The sequence below is a fragment of the Alligator mississippiensis genome, chromosome 3 (genome assembly GCF_030867095.1).
Source record: "Alligator mississippiensis isolate rAllMis1 chromosome 3, rAllMis1, whole genome shotgun sequence".
In the NCBI taxonomy this organism is placed as follows: domain Eukaryota; kingdom Metazoa; phylum Chordata; order Crocodylia; family Alligatoridae; genus Alligator; species Alligator mississippiensis.
In genome coordinates this window covers 280,328,140-280,342,183 of record NC_081826.1, presented here as the reverse complement: position 1 = coordinate 280,342,183, position 14,044 = coordinate 280,328,140, and the positions used below count along the sequence as shown (strand labels likewise).

General features: G+C 44.6%; 1 protein-coding gene across 3 annotated transcripts in view; it reads right to left on the bottom strand.

Annotated features, from left to right (window-relative positions):
• SLC45A2 (solute carrier family 45 member 2) overlaps nt 1–12,285 on the bottom strand; it is a 30,476-nt gene extending 18,191 nt beyond the window's left edge. Inside the window, exons 1-3 of one of the 3 annotated variants that reach the window (XM_059725236.1) lie at nt 11,736–12,285; nt 10,699–10,878; nt 4,421–4,743 (exon numbers count right to left, since the gene is read on the bottom strand). In XM_059725236.1, the coding sequence (XP_059581219.1) occupies nt 4,421–4,743; nt 10,699–10,878; nt 11,736–12,174 (942 nt within the window). In that variant the 5' untranslated portion in view covers nt 12,175–12,285. The remainder of the gene's footprint in view (nt 1–4,420; nt 4,744–10,698; nt 10,879–11,735) is intronic. The other 2 variants (XM_059725235.1, XM_006267764.4) reach the window with 2 other exon arrangements.
• Nucleotides 12,286–14,044: the final 1,759 nt, after the last annotated feature.

Here is a 14,044-nt window from a genome sequence, read left to right as displayed (position 1 = left end):
CAGAACAAGGAGCAACAGTCTCAAGTTGCAGTAAGGGAAGCTTAGGATAGATATTAAGAAGAATTTTCTCACTAGGAGGACAGTAAAACACTGGAACAGGTTACCCAGAGAGGATGTGGAGTCTCCGTCATTGGAAGTTTTTAAGACCTGGCTATACAAAGCTTTGGTTGGGATGATCTAGTTGAGGATGGTCCTGCTTTGAGCAGGGAATTGGACCAGATGACCTCCTGAGTTCCCTTCCAACCCTAACTTTCTATGATTGTATGAACTTAGTGCTCAAGGGGCAAGACTGGGATCAGCTAAGTATGAGAGGTACCAACTCTGCTTGAGAGAGTCCAGAGAAGAGCCACGCGCATGATCAGAGGTCAGGGAAGCAGACCCTACGATGACAGGCTGAGAGTCCTGGGGCTCTTTAGCCTGGAAAAGCGCAGGCTCAGGGGTGATCTGATGGCCACCTACAAGTTTATCAGGGGTGACCACCAGTATCTGGGGGAACGTTTGTTCACCAGAGCACCCCAAGGGATGACGAGGTCGAATGGTCACAAACTACTACAAGATTGTTTCAGGTTGGACATAAGGAAGAATTTCTTTACTGTCCGAGCCCCCAAGGTCTGGAACAGCCTGCCACCGGAGGTTGTTCAAGCGCCTTCATTGAACACCTTCAAGACGAAACTGGATGCTTATCTTGCTGGGATCCTATGACCCCAGCTGACTTCCTGCCCTTTGGGCAGGGGGCTGGACTCGATGATCTTCTGAGGTCCCTTCCAGCCCTAATGTCTATGAAATCTATGAAACTGGCTAAATTGAACTAAGGCTCATTCTGGGACCGTGGGACAGCCTTTCTTAACACCATAATAATTCGGGCAAGGCATGATGGGTACAGAAAAAAGGGAGGGTAACCTAAGGAGCCAGAGTGGGAGCAGGAGTCATGTAGCTAACAGGGAGCATCACTGTTGCCCCTGGGGCACAGTCCTGCTACACATGTACATTTAGTATTTGATTTCACAGGCAAACATTAGGGCTGTGCAAAATTTCAGTGGCCATTTCATTTCAACACTGTTTCAACTCATTTTGAGGTCTAAACAGCAAAATCAAAATGAGAGTAAGGCCGTTGAAATATCCTCGAAACAAAACAAGGTTTCAACCATAGCATCAGTACACATGAGCTGCCTCGCCATCCCCTGCACTAGATAGCTGCCTCCCCACCCTGGCGCAGTCTGGGAAGTCAGCCCTGCTGGGCTGCCTTCCTGCTCCCAGCTGGGGTTGGGAACTCAGCACAGCTGGGCTGAGTTCCCTTCCCCAGCCCCATGGTCTGGCGAAACAGTCGAAACAGCCTCAGTGTTGTTTCGACGAAGCAAAACAGCGAGGCTGTTTCAACTTGAAGTTATATTCAATACAAAATACTGTTCCATCCAGACTTCAGAACTGAAGTCTGAACAGAACAGTGCCGTTTCACACAGCCCTAGCAAACATGCAGTCAGAACTCTACACAATTCAAGTTGAACCAAACAGCAAATATAAAAGACTCTGTTTAGGATGAAATCCAAATATTTTTCAGATAGAATCAGCTCAAGTCATTTTCCAACTTACCATGAATCTAAAAAGCTGTCAACAGCACAAAGTATATGCACCCATTTCCAATCCTTTAGCACTCACTACTATACAAGAACCTTGCCAGAGCCATACTGCAAGCAACGGTTCCAAAGCACTTGCCTCTGGTATATAAGTGAGCAGCATTTAGAACAAAATTAGTAATGTCAAGACTTATTTGGCCTTACTCTGAGTACTGCAGTTATGTTCACTACAGCAGTGAATGCAAGAGAGTTTTCCTTAAGTATCTGAATATATAAGGGCCATTGACTTGAATGGCAGCTGTGCAGACATACCAGAAGGCAGTTCAGGGTCTAGCACTTCCTACCCAATGTGATGTTACACCTTGAAAGACTTCAGTTGAAACTGTACCTTCCAGTGGAAATTTCCATAGGAGCTGCAGCAGGAGCTCCGGATACTATAATGCACTATTGTACTATGGAAGGTAGCAAGATGTGGTCTTTGATTCTTGTTGAGTGGCCCACAAAAGCTGTCCAGTATTAAAATCCAGGCAAGCTATTTACACCATCAATAGAGACAATGAAAGTCATTTCTAAAACAGCTGGTAATATTTCTTTATGCAGAGCTGGTCTCCTCTGCATTTAGAAATCATTCACTGTCGAATCTTTTCCCATTTGGCTGTTGAAATCCTGTTTCATAATTATTTACATCTGCTGTCAAATTAACAATTTTAATCCAGAAAGCTGAGTGCCTGAAAATAGCGGCTAAAACTGGAAACACTCAGGCAGATTTAACCAAAGTGGTTGCTCTTGGAATATGCTTTGTGTATTTTTGTCTACAGATCTCATCTAAAAGTGGTAAACTGTTATAACCCCATGCAAAAAAACTCAGAGAGAGTAGCTAACAAACCTGCCCAAGATCATTATATAACAAGTCAGAAGAGGAGTTTAGGATGAAAACCAAGTTCTGTTGATCCCAGATTACTGTCTCCAAGTAACTTGGAGCTTTAGCTTTTACAAATTCTGCTGCTTATAAACTGAAATAGTTATCTTCCATGGGACTATTCTGGAGCACCTGGATTAGACATTAGGGTCAGAATTTGTGTCCGTCTGGGATAAAAACTAAACACAGAACATTTTGGGGGGGGTAAAGGAGGGAGAGAGCCACCCCCTAATCCTGCAAAATAGCCAGCCATCAGTCCGTTGCAGCTCTCCCCTGGAATGTGAGGGACCCTCGTACATAACTTTGCTCTACTTGATTCATAGTGGAGACTTGAATCTGAGTCTCCTTCAAGCCCTGGATTATGGACACAGCAGGCTCTAGAGCAGGGGTGGGCAAAATTATGGCCCATGGGCCACATCAGGCCCACCAAAGGATTTTTATCCAGCCTGCGGCAGGTCCCTTGGCCCCACCCACCTCAGGCACAGAGGGCAGCCTGGGCTGTGCTGTGTGTAGTTGGCAAGATGTTGTGGGTGTGAGGGTGGTGTACTGAGCCAGCGGTGGGTGGGGGGATGGGGTACTGACCCAGCCTGCAACAGCTCACCAAAACTCCATAAGTGGCCCTCCAGCCCAAATAATTGCCTCCCCCTACTCTAGAGTTAGTCTCACTCATGCGTTCACTTGCATAATCTTGGTTAGATAGATAGATCTAGATACCGATATCAATATCTCTATATATCTTGTGATCTGCTGTATGTGCTTCAAAACTTGCATACCCTCACTTGGTACTTAACCTTTTGCACCTGCATACCTGTTTGTGCTACTCCCTGATTTGTGCCCTAAAAGATTAAATGCAAGGGACCAGAAGGGTCATAGATCTTTGTCACTGGTGAGATCTGCATGTGTCACTAGTCCTCCCTCCCCTAGTTTTTTCATTTGAAAGGCACATGCAGGCTGTAGGAGAAAGTTGTGTGGTGGTCACCAGGAGGGTGGCACTCGCTGACCTGGACAGAAGCCAGCAATGGATGGCCTACAGCCTAAGGAGAGGGGAGACAAGAGTCTGGCTGGGGTGTGCTGTCTTCCACTTCTCAGGGTGGCTGCTGCAGGGGTTGGTGCACGGAGGTTGTGCACCTGCCATTGCCCTGGAAGTGCTGCTTGGGGTTCCTGCCGCTCCATTGCTTCAGGGTGGCACTGAAATGCACCACCTGCTGCAGCTCCAGAAGTGCCACTAGGGTCTCCACTGCCTCTTGGGATCAGCATTGGGAGTTGCTGCTGCTCTGGAAGGACCCAACAGTCCTTCTAGCAACTCCCCAGTGGTGGAGGGATTCAGATAAAGACTGCACCCAGAAAACCCTGAGATGTTGGAGAATGCCAATTCACTGAAACTGGAATTTTCTGTGCAACCATATCAACCTCCAGACAACAGAATCAGTATCTCTCTCTCTCCCCCCCTCCTTCTTAATGTTTCATTATTTTTGTACAACCCACCCTGACGGCAGTACAATGGCCAGGTTCAAATTCAGGAGGAAGGCTGGCTTGAGCCCCCATCCAGAAGCCTGGGAACATCAACCTTTACTGGGGGTCCTGAAAGAACAACATCCCCATTTGCAAGGAATTTCGTAACAAGCAAGATGTAAGTGTTTATTAAATGGAAATGAAAATAACTAAACCTTATCATAGAACCATATCATACCCCACAGCTATAAAACATCCCAGCTGTTAAATACCCTAAACATTTTTTCCCTGTATTAAATATTTACAATACAAAATGCCACAAATATCAATTGCCCCAACTGTTAACCACTTTAATATACCAAATACACTAAATATTGATCACCTTGTACATCAGACGTCTTGTTTAAAAATCCCAGCCCCATAAAAGCCTCATGACACAGAACATTAACGGCTATAAAATGATTACTGTATTTACCTCAGTATGTGGCATTTCAGTGGATTTTCCCAAATCAGGCAAGGTCCTTATTTCAGCATATCCTGATTCTAAGTAACTATTCTTGACTTTCACAATGGAACCATATTCATAGGGCTCATCCAGCTTCAGCAATAACTTGGTTTCTGCATTGGCATCTCTGAGAGGGGCTTCAGGGATACTACACAAATGTACAGTAAGACAGATGAGGAAAACTAAAGCAGCAATGAAGAATATCACTTGGAATTCTGATCCCAAAAATCTTCCTAGTATAGTATGTGCCCAGTCTATAGCACCTGTAAGGTAACCCAGGGCTCCTCCAAGACCTAGAAGAAGAGAGAGAAATCTGTTTATAGATGTATAAAACAATGATTATTCAATTATTTTTATTGAGATGTTGTCACAGCATCACATAAAATTTAAGTTTGCCTAACCATGGATATTGATACTGACCAAATCGTATCATTAAAAGAATCTCTTCAAATGCTATTGTTAATATCTCTCAAATGAATGAGAGTTTCTAAAATAGTGCAGTTAAAAATGAATGGATTTAATGTTCATAAAAAATGTCGGACTGACAAAATCCTCCCAGAAACAATACAGCAATGTAAGCATCCTGGCTGCTCCCTGGTTTGGACGGATCATTCTGGTGGGTTGAGATTGGAGTACAAGGATTAAATGAGCCATAGAGAAATAATACCAGATTGAGGTACCGACTCCGAGTGTGGTCTCTGTGATGTGGACACTTGTTAATGAAGGGCTAAAGTAAGACCATTTGGCTACACGTCAACCAGCATTCAGAAAACGGGGTCTGAATGTAATCTGCGTTGACTGTAAAAAGCATTGCACCTATGACATTTCCAACGAGTGAGTTGCTAAAAAGCAGATTGCTCCCTAGCACTACGAGACCTGGAGTTTACTGCCACTCAGCTAGTCATACCCACCAGCACCAGTTAAAATAAAGAACATCACTGGTATTTGCTTCTAAATGTGCCATGGGATGCAGGCACTGAGTTTGGGTTGGGTTTTTTTTGTTTTGTTGTTTTCTTTTTTCTTTCAATAGATGCCAACACTGTATGTAAATGACCTCCACTGGCCAAGGACAGGGCTTAAAAAGCCTGAACTTTTCTCCTGAGGCTAAGGTAGATGCATCCAGCCCTACTGAACCCAACTGGAGTTTTGCCAAGGACCTCCACAGGACCAGGCATTCACCAGCTGTGGAGAAAGAACTAGAAACTAAACTAACTCCAAGCAACAAGTCGCTAGATTTTCAGCAGTAAGACCTTCGGTTTAAACCCAACAAAAATGGTTGGTGGTGTTATTCATCCTTCTCTAAGAGGCCTCCACCTGCAAGTTTCATTGCATTGAACGGGAGATAAAAATTTTCTGCATCTCAAAGTGAGGGTGTCTCATCCTCCCAAACCCCCGTTCCACTTTTGCCTTGCATCTTTCATTCCCAGTTCCAGCCCCAGTGCAGAAGTGGTTTTTTTAATGAGTGAATGGCATTCTGGGAAAATTAATTCTGTCAAGCAGCAGCAGCTGGAGTTCACTGCTACTTGAGGGAGATGTCAAAGAAAGGAGGGTTTTTTGCCCACTTGACATGCAGGTTTGTGGCCAACTCCACCTGCTGCCCCTGTATGCTGTCTACTGCTGGACCTCCAGAGCCGCAGCTCAGGAAAGAAGGTGCAGGAGGAGGGAAGCATGCCCAGGGCACAGTCTTGAACAGTTACACCTCCATGTAAACATTAATGGATTTAGCCTCAACACCATAATAAGGGTGGAAAAAAACAAGGGGCAAAGAAGTGACCCAGGAATAGAGCTTATGTCTCCTTACACCCAGGTTTGTGCCTTCATCCCATACTCATCCTTCAGGCATGGCTGCTAAATAAGCACCCTTACCATGGCTGATGAATTCATCAGCTCATGTATTATTTTTCCCACATTATTGTTGGGATGGGGACTTGAGACTCTGCTCTTCTCTGTTCACAAACATGAACTCAGCTGGTTGCTAAGGGCCCTACACTTGTTTAATTATTTTAAAGAGAGGAAAACTATTCTCTTCTAAAACATTTAGCTCTGCTCTTGCACTGGAATCTAGCCACCAACAGGATAGGGGGGCACACTAGGGCCTTTCTGTGTATTTGTACCTCTACTCTTTGCTGGATGGACTCAGGTCTGCTGCATTTCTAGGGATATAGTAACACAAGGGGGGACATGCTAGTTCATAGACTATTCACTCTAATCTTTGCCTTGTGTACTGGGATAGAAAAAGATGTTTCCACCAGCTCTCCCCTCCACCCCCTAAAAAAGTATGAAACAAAAAAGTTAAACCCCAAATTTACCTAGAGGTACTGAGCTGTTCTTCCAGCATGTGAATTTGATGCTGTTTAATGCCCATTCTACTTTTTCATTCATTATCTAATCCTTCGTTGTGTTTTAATTAACAACTTTGTCTGCAGCTCAAAGTGCGATTAAAACTAGCTCCTTTATTTCCTTTACAATAACAAATGTCTGTCTTGCTCCTCCCAATCCAAGTCCTAGATGAGACTAGCACAGTTATATTCATATGCGTGATAGATTTTTAATTCCTCATGGGTGATTGGTTTGACAAGGTATTACATTTTATATTGTATCTGGCCCCACTAGCAAAAATTACTTCTGCAAAAACCAATCTTGAAAAATCCTGTTTATGAACAAGACTGGACAGATTCAGTTCTACTGTCTTTTAACTAATCTAAACTGAAGAAAGAAAAAAAAAGTGACTTCACTTAAAAGTTAAAAAGCCAGGATGTTTAGAGACCACCTCTATAAAATTATAAGGAAGCATTTAAATTCCTGTACTTTCATATTACGGTAATCCATTCTGGAGTAGTGTGGGGGGAATAGGTTTGCATTTCCTTTTGTGGCTGAACAAATCCCAAATATTGTCGTTTTTTCCCCTTGCTTTTTTTGTGTGCAAGATTGTAACCCAAAGACCATTTTTGAGACAGCCTAGTGAGCGAGTCACCATTTATAGTTCATATTAGTCATACACTTCTAACAAAAGGCATCACAGATTGGCACTTTAAGTGCCCAGAACAAGTAAAACCAAAAATTCCTTTCTAGCCTCACAACCCAAAAACTTGAATAGAAAGGAAAGGGGAAGATAAACCAAACTGAAATGTCCAGCACTTATTTTCAGACAGCAGATAGGCAAAGTTTCTTCCACAAGCAGTGGCAAGTGTATTGAGAATGGTATCTGTCCCTGGAAAAATCAAGGGTAATGCTGCTGACTTCAGGAGAGTCTGGACTTGCCCTCATTTTTAAAATCTCTCTCTCTCTTTTGTAAGCAATGTAGTGTTACCACCAGCACAGGAAAGTGCGTCTGCACATAGCCCCAGCCCTGCCAGCTGATACGCACATACCTGGAGCCCCGTTAACTCCATTGTGGCTCTACAGTTACAACTACATGAAAAGAGTTACAACTACATGTGGAGGCCTCAGGACTGAGAACAATTTCTGCCCAGTTGCCTCTGCCATCATTGCTGAAAACAGGAAGTATCTGGGTTGATGTGATAAGCATATGGTTTGCCTAGGAGCCATATGACCTTATTTTCGTCTTTGTCTTGCCTTCCTTCATTCACTCCTTTGTCTGATCGTGACCCTCCTCCATAGATGTTGCGTTTAAGTTGCATGCCTTCGACATTTTGCCAAAGGGAGTGATCTTTTGCTAATTCTGAGAAGTGCTTAGAACACTTCCCGCCATATGCAACTCACATCGCCCCTCACTAACCTGGGCTCCAACCCTCTATTAATACACCAGCCACTGGCCCCTCTCTGGGCAATTGGTTCTTCTGTTTACACAACAGGGGCTGGCCCTTGTGCTTGCCTTCAGGCTTACTCAGTTTGGCCCTACTCAGCGCATGCTGGGACTGTCCTTCAGGCCTACTCCTGGTTCAGCCCTACTCAGTCCCCTCTCATGCACAGCCCTTCAGGCCTATTCCTATTTCAACCCTACTATGTGCGGGGCCCTTCTACTGTCTCTGCTAAACTTCATAACTGTCGGCTCCATGCCCTTTTCTCCATCGGGGGTCTCCAACACTACCCCTACAAGGGGGGAAGGTACTACTGTGCTCGGCCATCGGGCTGATGTTCCCGGCCAATGCACCACTGTAACAGGGGGCAAGCCTAGGGCCAGATCTTTTGCCAGCCCGCCCACCTGTCTCTATGGGCAATCAGCCCAGTCTCACCTGCCACAACTTTATACCAACCGTTTACAGAAACAACAATGTGGGAGACTGCCTATTACAGCCCTGATGCCAGGGAGCACTATCTGCGGCTCCAACCTCTTCTACACTGCAGCCCATGCCTTGCAGATGGCATCTCAGTTCTTAACATCTCCAGCCCCACACTGGGCCCCATAACCCTCCAGTCTGGACCCCAACCAAAACCCTCCTATCAGGCAGCCTATTCCACCCTCATTCGGGGCTGCCAAGCTCGCTGTACTCTTCCCCCTCTCGGGCGTGGCCCTCTAGGACCTTTGGCCACACAGGTCCTGACCTCACCTTCAAGGCCAGTCAGAGCCCCTGGCCCTCAGCTGAGGGCATCCCTCGCGGTGGGCCCCTGGCCCTTTTGATCCTTCTGGTCCTGGCCCCAGCATTGACCAGTTGAGGGTGCCTCAAGTCAGGCTTCTCGAGCATCTAGCCCACTCTCTCTTATAGGCCCACCTTCTTAGCCCGACTATGGGGTTACCCACCCAGTTGTGGGAGCTGTGGTAATTAAGGTGCCCCTACCTGCCTTTCACCAGGTGGTAACTGGCCTGGCATTTCCTGGGGACTCCTGCACCACCAGAAGCCCCACCAGGCCACCCATCCACGGCAGGGTGCAATTCTAGGTCATGCCCAGGACCAAGAGCCTCCTCGCCATCCCCATAAGCTCTTGCCCTTACCTCTGGGGTTGTTCCTGCTGCAGCTCAGCTAGGCGATGTTTCTGCCTAGGCTTGCAGCAGCAGACTGCAGCCCTTATACAATAGGTTCTTAAATGGCACCTGCTGGATGCTTGACCCAGCCCTTAAAGTGGCAGGCACCAACAGATTCGGTACAGCTTCATCCTCCTGGCCAGAACAGGCCCAGAACTTACATTCTATTTGCCTATGGCTAGTGGGCCATGACATCAGTATACATGGAGTCACATGACCTCTCACCTTGTCTGTTCCCATTATTGGCTTCATACCTTGGCCTATCAAGGGCTGCGTGGACAACCCTTTCATAGTCTCAGGGGTACAGGCAAACTTACGTGACTCTTGCCTACCCTTGTCAATGTGAAGATTAATGGTTTAGGGCCTTTCACAATATACAGGGTGTTTATAAAGTCCTTGTGTAACATTAAACTTTAATAACTTTGGATATACACGTCATGGAAGCAAACTGTAAATGGGGATTGAAAGTATAATTCATTAAGTTTTTTAGCATGGTGTAAGCATGTTTTTTCATTTTATTTCAGACCCCATAACTGAAAATAAAAATAACTTCCAAAATGTTGTTGGAAAATCGGATTGAATGATGTATCATGAAAGATGATTATGTTGAAGTCTAGAAATTTGAGCTGTATTGTGTTAAAACTTAATGAATTCTGCTTTTAATTGCCATTTGCAGTTTGCTTCTATCATGTATACATCCAAAGTTATTGAAGTTGCACAAGGACTTTAGAAACACCCTGTATACAATAAAATGAACCAAAATGCTGGACTCAAACACACCCAAATTTCATGGCACTTTGGATCTGACCTTAAAAATCAACAAGGCTATGAACTTTATCTTGGGCTTTACAGATGAGAAGCCAATCCCAAACCTATATTGGAACACCTTTGAAGTCTGGGGTCAAACTTTAAAAAGTCCTGCTTTTCTGTAACCTTCCCTGTTACAGAAAAGCAGGACCCATTTACATGCCTTATGATTTTTTTCCTCAAAGCAAAAGTTAACACAAGGCTGGGAAAATCACTTTCTTCTATTTTTTTAGAGAGGGGGGTGGGCAAGTTTTCTCTACTTTCCCTTCATGTAATCCAACCTTTATTTTTTTTTATTATAAATTTGACAGAAGCTTTCTGCAGCAGAGTCCCTGCAGTTGCAGTCACAAAAGTAATGCCTCTCTGTAAGGAAACCCAGCAATAAGACACTCGTGACTGGGGCACAAGATCAGATGATCAGTTCACTGAAGAAGATCAAAAGTGCAGTGAAAGAGAAAAATTCAGGCAATTCCCTCCATCATACCCAGAGACAGTGAAAGAGGAAGGGTTTGCATACCTGTGAGGAGGGCATGGTAATGAAGACCCTTCTCTTTATCCTGATGAGAGCAAACATCAAATAAATAAGCTTTGATGGGGCCATCAATAAAGTCAGCTGCAAAATCGAAGAGTACCACACCCAACATGGTAATGACTATGGCCCAGGTCTGTTGTTGCTGGCCTCTCTTGGTGGTCACAGCTGCAAGAGGAAGAACAAACTTCTTATTACAACCGGCTCCTGTTTTGCAGGAGACTAAATGCAACAGGGTAATTATCTGGAACATGACATTTTACTACTCCCCAAGTGCCTCCACATAGCATCCTTACATGGGCACACCGGGTTCAGCATACGCTGGCACCAAGAAATGTTAAAAGCACAGAAAACATTGGTATGGAGGCATGTATTTTTCTCCAGAATCACTCATTGTAATAGAAAAATAGCATTACATTGAGACAGCTGAACTTCAGTATTACAACTTCAGCTGTAATATTCACAGCCTTTACAAATGTATCCCTATTCAGCTTTGCACAACATTCACAATGCAAAAGAGTCACCAGGAGTTACTTACTATTTATTATCCTGCATCATAAAAGAGTGATGAATTAAACACGTGAATAATTGAAGTATTTCCCTTGAATGCCAAGCCCTGTTTGAGATGTTTGTTGAGGGGTGAAACCAACACATTCATTTTGCAGATGGTCAGATCTGAAGTGAATCATGCACATAAGACCTATCATCAATCTTCACAAGTCATGTTTTAGCTAATTAAAACCTCTCTGGGTCTGGCTATTACAACTTTTATGAATGTAGCAGGCAAGCACACAGACACACAATACATTGTATTCACATGCACAGAGTGTACAGAACAAGCTGGCAACAGGCAGGGTTACCATTGAACCTGCACAAAGAACAGATCGTTCCTCCATTCGTTCAGTGCAATCAAGATATGTAATGTGCTGTCTCCATTCCTAACCTTCAATTAAGGACAGAAAATCCTCTTTTCTTCCCAGTGCAAAAAGCAAGATGAGCTTTGCCAGCTCGCTCAGGTCACTCACCTGAGATCACCATATCCCCATTAAGGTACAGAGCCATGCCCAGGAGCATCATGACTCCCAGAGCCAGAATGTAAGGTCGCCGCTTTCCCCAGCCCGAAGTGCAGTGGTCACTGGCTGATCCCACCACAGGCTGCAGCACAAAGCCCAGGATGGGACTGATGAGCCACACCAGGCTGTAGAGGTGCTTGGGGAGCCCCACACTGAGCAACACCGGAGTAACGAAGGCAGCCTCCACCGCATAGCAGAACTCCCGGCCAAACATGGCCATGCTGTGCATAACCAGCCTGCCCGTCGGCTTCTTGACAGGCTCCGCTGATCCAAAGGCATCTTCCCCAGCTAAGAAAGAGTTGTCCTTCTCTCTGATGCTGTCTTGCATGGCATTGTCCACCTCGGGTGGTAGTAGAAGCACCTCACTGAAATTCTGCTTGGTTAAAGGCATTTGGTAGGCTAAGCCTACAGTTCCTATAAAGGGCAGTGAAAAAGTTTGCTTTCTCTCCTCTGGTTGACATGGATTCCAGCTCCTATGCAGAGAGGGGTAGGTCTGGGCTGGAGGAGGGGCTCGCATACTTTCATGGCTCTCTGATCACAAGTTATGAAGGGAGGGGGTGGGGAAGTGCATGTTAAGATTAGCAACTCCTGGCTGTCTGGAGAGCTCCCAGCTATCCATGACTAGAGGATTGTGTTTTAGAGGGAAAACGCATATAATGGGCACACATATCTCAGGGGCCGGGCAAAGGGTTAGCACGAAATAAAGCCATTACTGTTGTGACAAGACATTGATGATACTAAACACTTGGACCCTCATCTTTCCATTCAGCATAAAGCCTGTGTACTCGGTTGGGACTCCCTAAGATGTGGGAAAGAAAAAATCCTTCCTGCTCAGTCGCTAAAAGGCTTTAGAGTCCCTCTCACTACTACTTAAGCTCATACAGCCCTACACTGAGCCCTACAGAGGCCCATGAAGGGAAGACTCCCCAGTGCATTTCAGTCATCCCTACAAGTACTGTAAGACAAGCAGCTGCTGCAGAACAGAGCTCCACAATATCCTACACAGTCCTCCCCAAATCCCATGCTCCAGCAGCTATAAATGATGTGCATGGACTCTGTGGCTTGAGGAACTTCACACCCATAGAAGAGGAAGCAGAAATCACATGTTGACAAAATATTGCAAAGTACTTTACAAGGGTAAACAAATTAACCCTCCTGTTGAGCCCACAGAAAATGAATTGTTACCTCATAAGGGGAGGCTCAGAAAGTTGTGGGACTTGCCCCAAATGGCAAAGCTAAGAAACAGAGCCCAGCCCTGTAGACTCTTAAGTCATGCATGAAGTCATATTACCTAAAGAGAAAAAAGATCCTATTTTAAAAGTTTCCTTCCCTGTTATTGAGCAGAGCTCAGTAAATTGAAAGGAGATGTCATTTGTGATATTTGTGTCCATCCTGCATGTGATCAAGCTAAGGTCCTGGGGATAAGGACCACACTTCCTGTGCCCAGTACAGTAAAGGGCATGCAGATAATTTAAAGGAACAGTGCCAAATCACACTTCCGTCTGAATACTTTGCACATACTACTGTTGCAAGAAAGATAACTAGAACTGAAAGAGCTATCTAAAGACTAGATTAAACTCACCTGTTTCAGAAAAAAATGTCACTAACTATAAATTAGGTCAGTACAGATAACAAACAAACAAATTATATCCTGTGTGTCAGAAGAAAATGGGAATGGCTCCTCAGTACAGCTCTGTAGAGAAAATTGAGGTCCCAAAACATTGTTTCTACCTGGTGTCTGAAGATTTGATAAGATGCTTGAAAAGTATAACCAGTGCAAAAGAGCCTGGCAAACTTCTGCTATAGTATGACTGAGGGTTACTTTTGCATGTTTGGTGCAGTACCTGATATAGGCAAATATGCTGTTGTTTCTGAAAAATCAAAATGAAACACCTTCAGAAGCTCTTCATCTTTTCAAACACAATCTAAAGTAGAACATTATACAGGAAAAGGTAACACATCTAACATGAATATCATTTTTTTTCAGTGGAAAGCTCTGCTTGATATATCATGCCCTCAAGTTAGCTACCTGTTTTACCAACCTCTAAAATCAAGTCAGGGAACAATTCTCGGAGCTGAGCAAAAGGAACCAATGTATTGTTATTTGATAATGGATATGGATTAGGATGATGTGAAACCCCTTTTCCCCAGATGTGCACATGCACAAGAGATAGGAGTGCCATAGGGTTGTCACCCTCCAGGGCCTCAAAACACCCCCTACCACAGGGGTTTTCAAACTTTTTTAACAACTGTACCCCTTC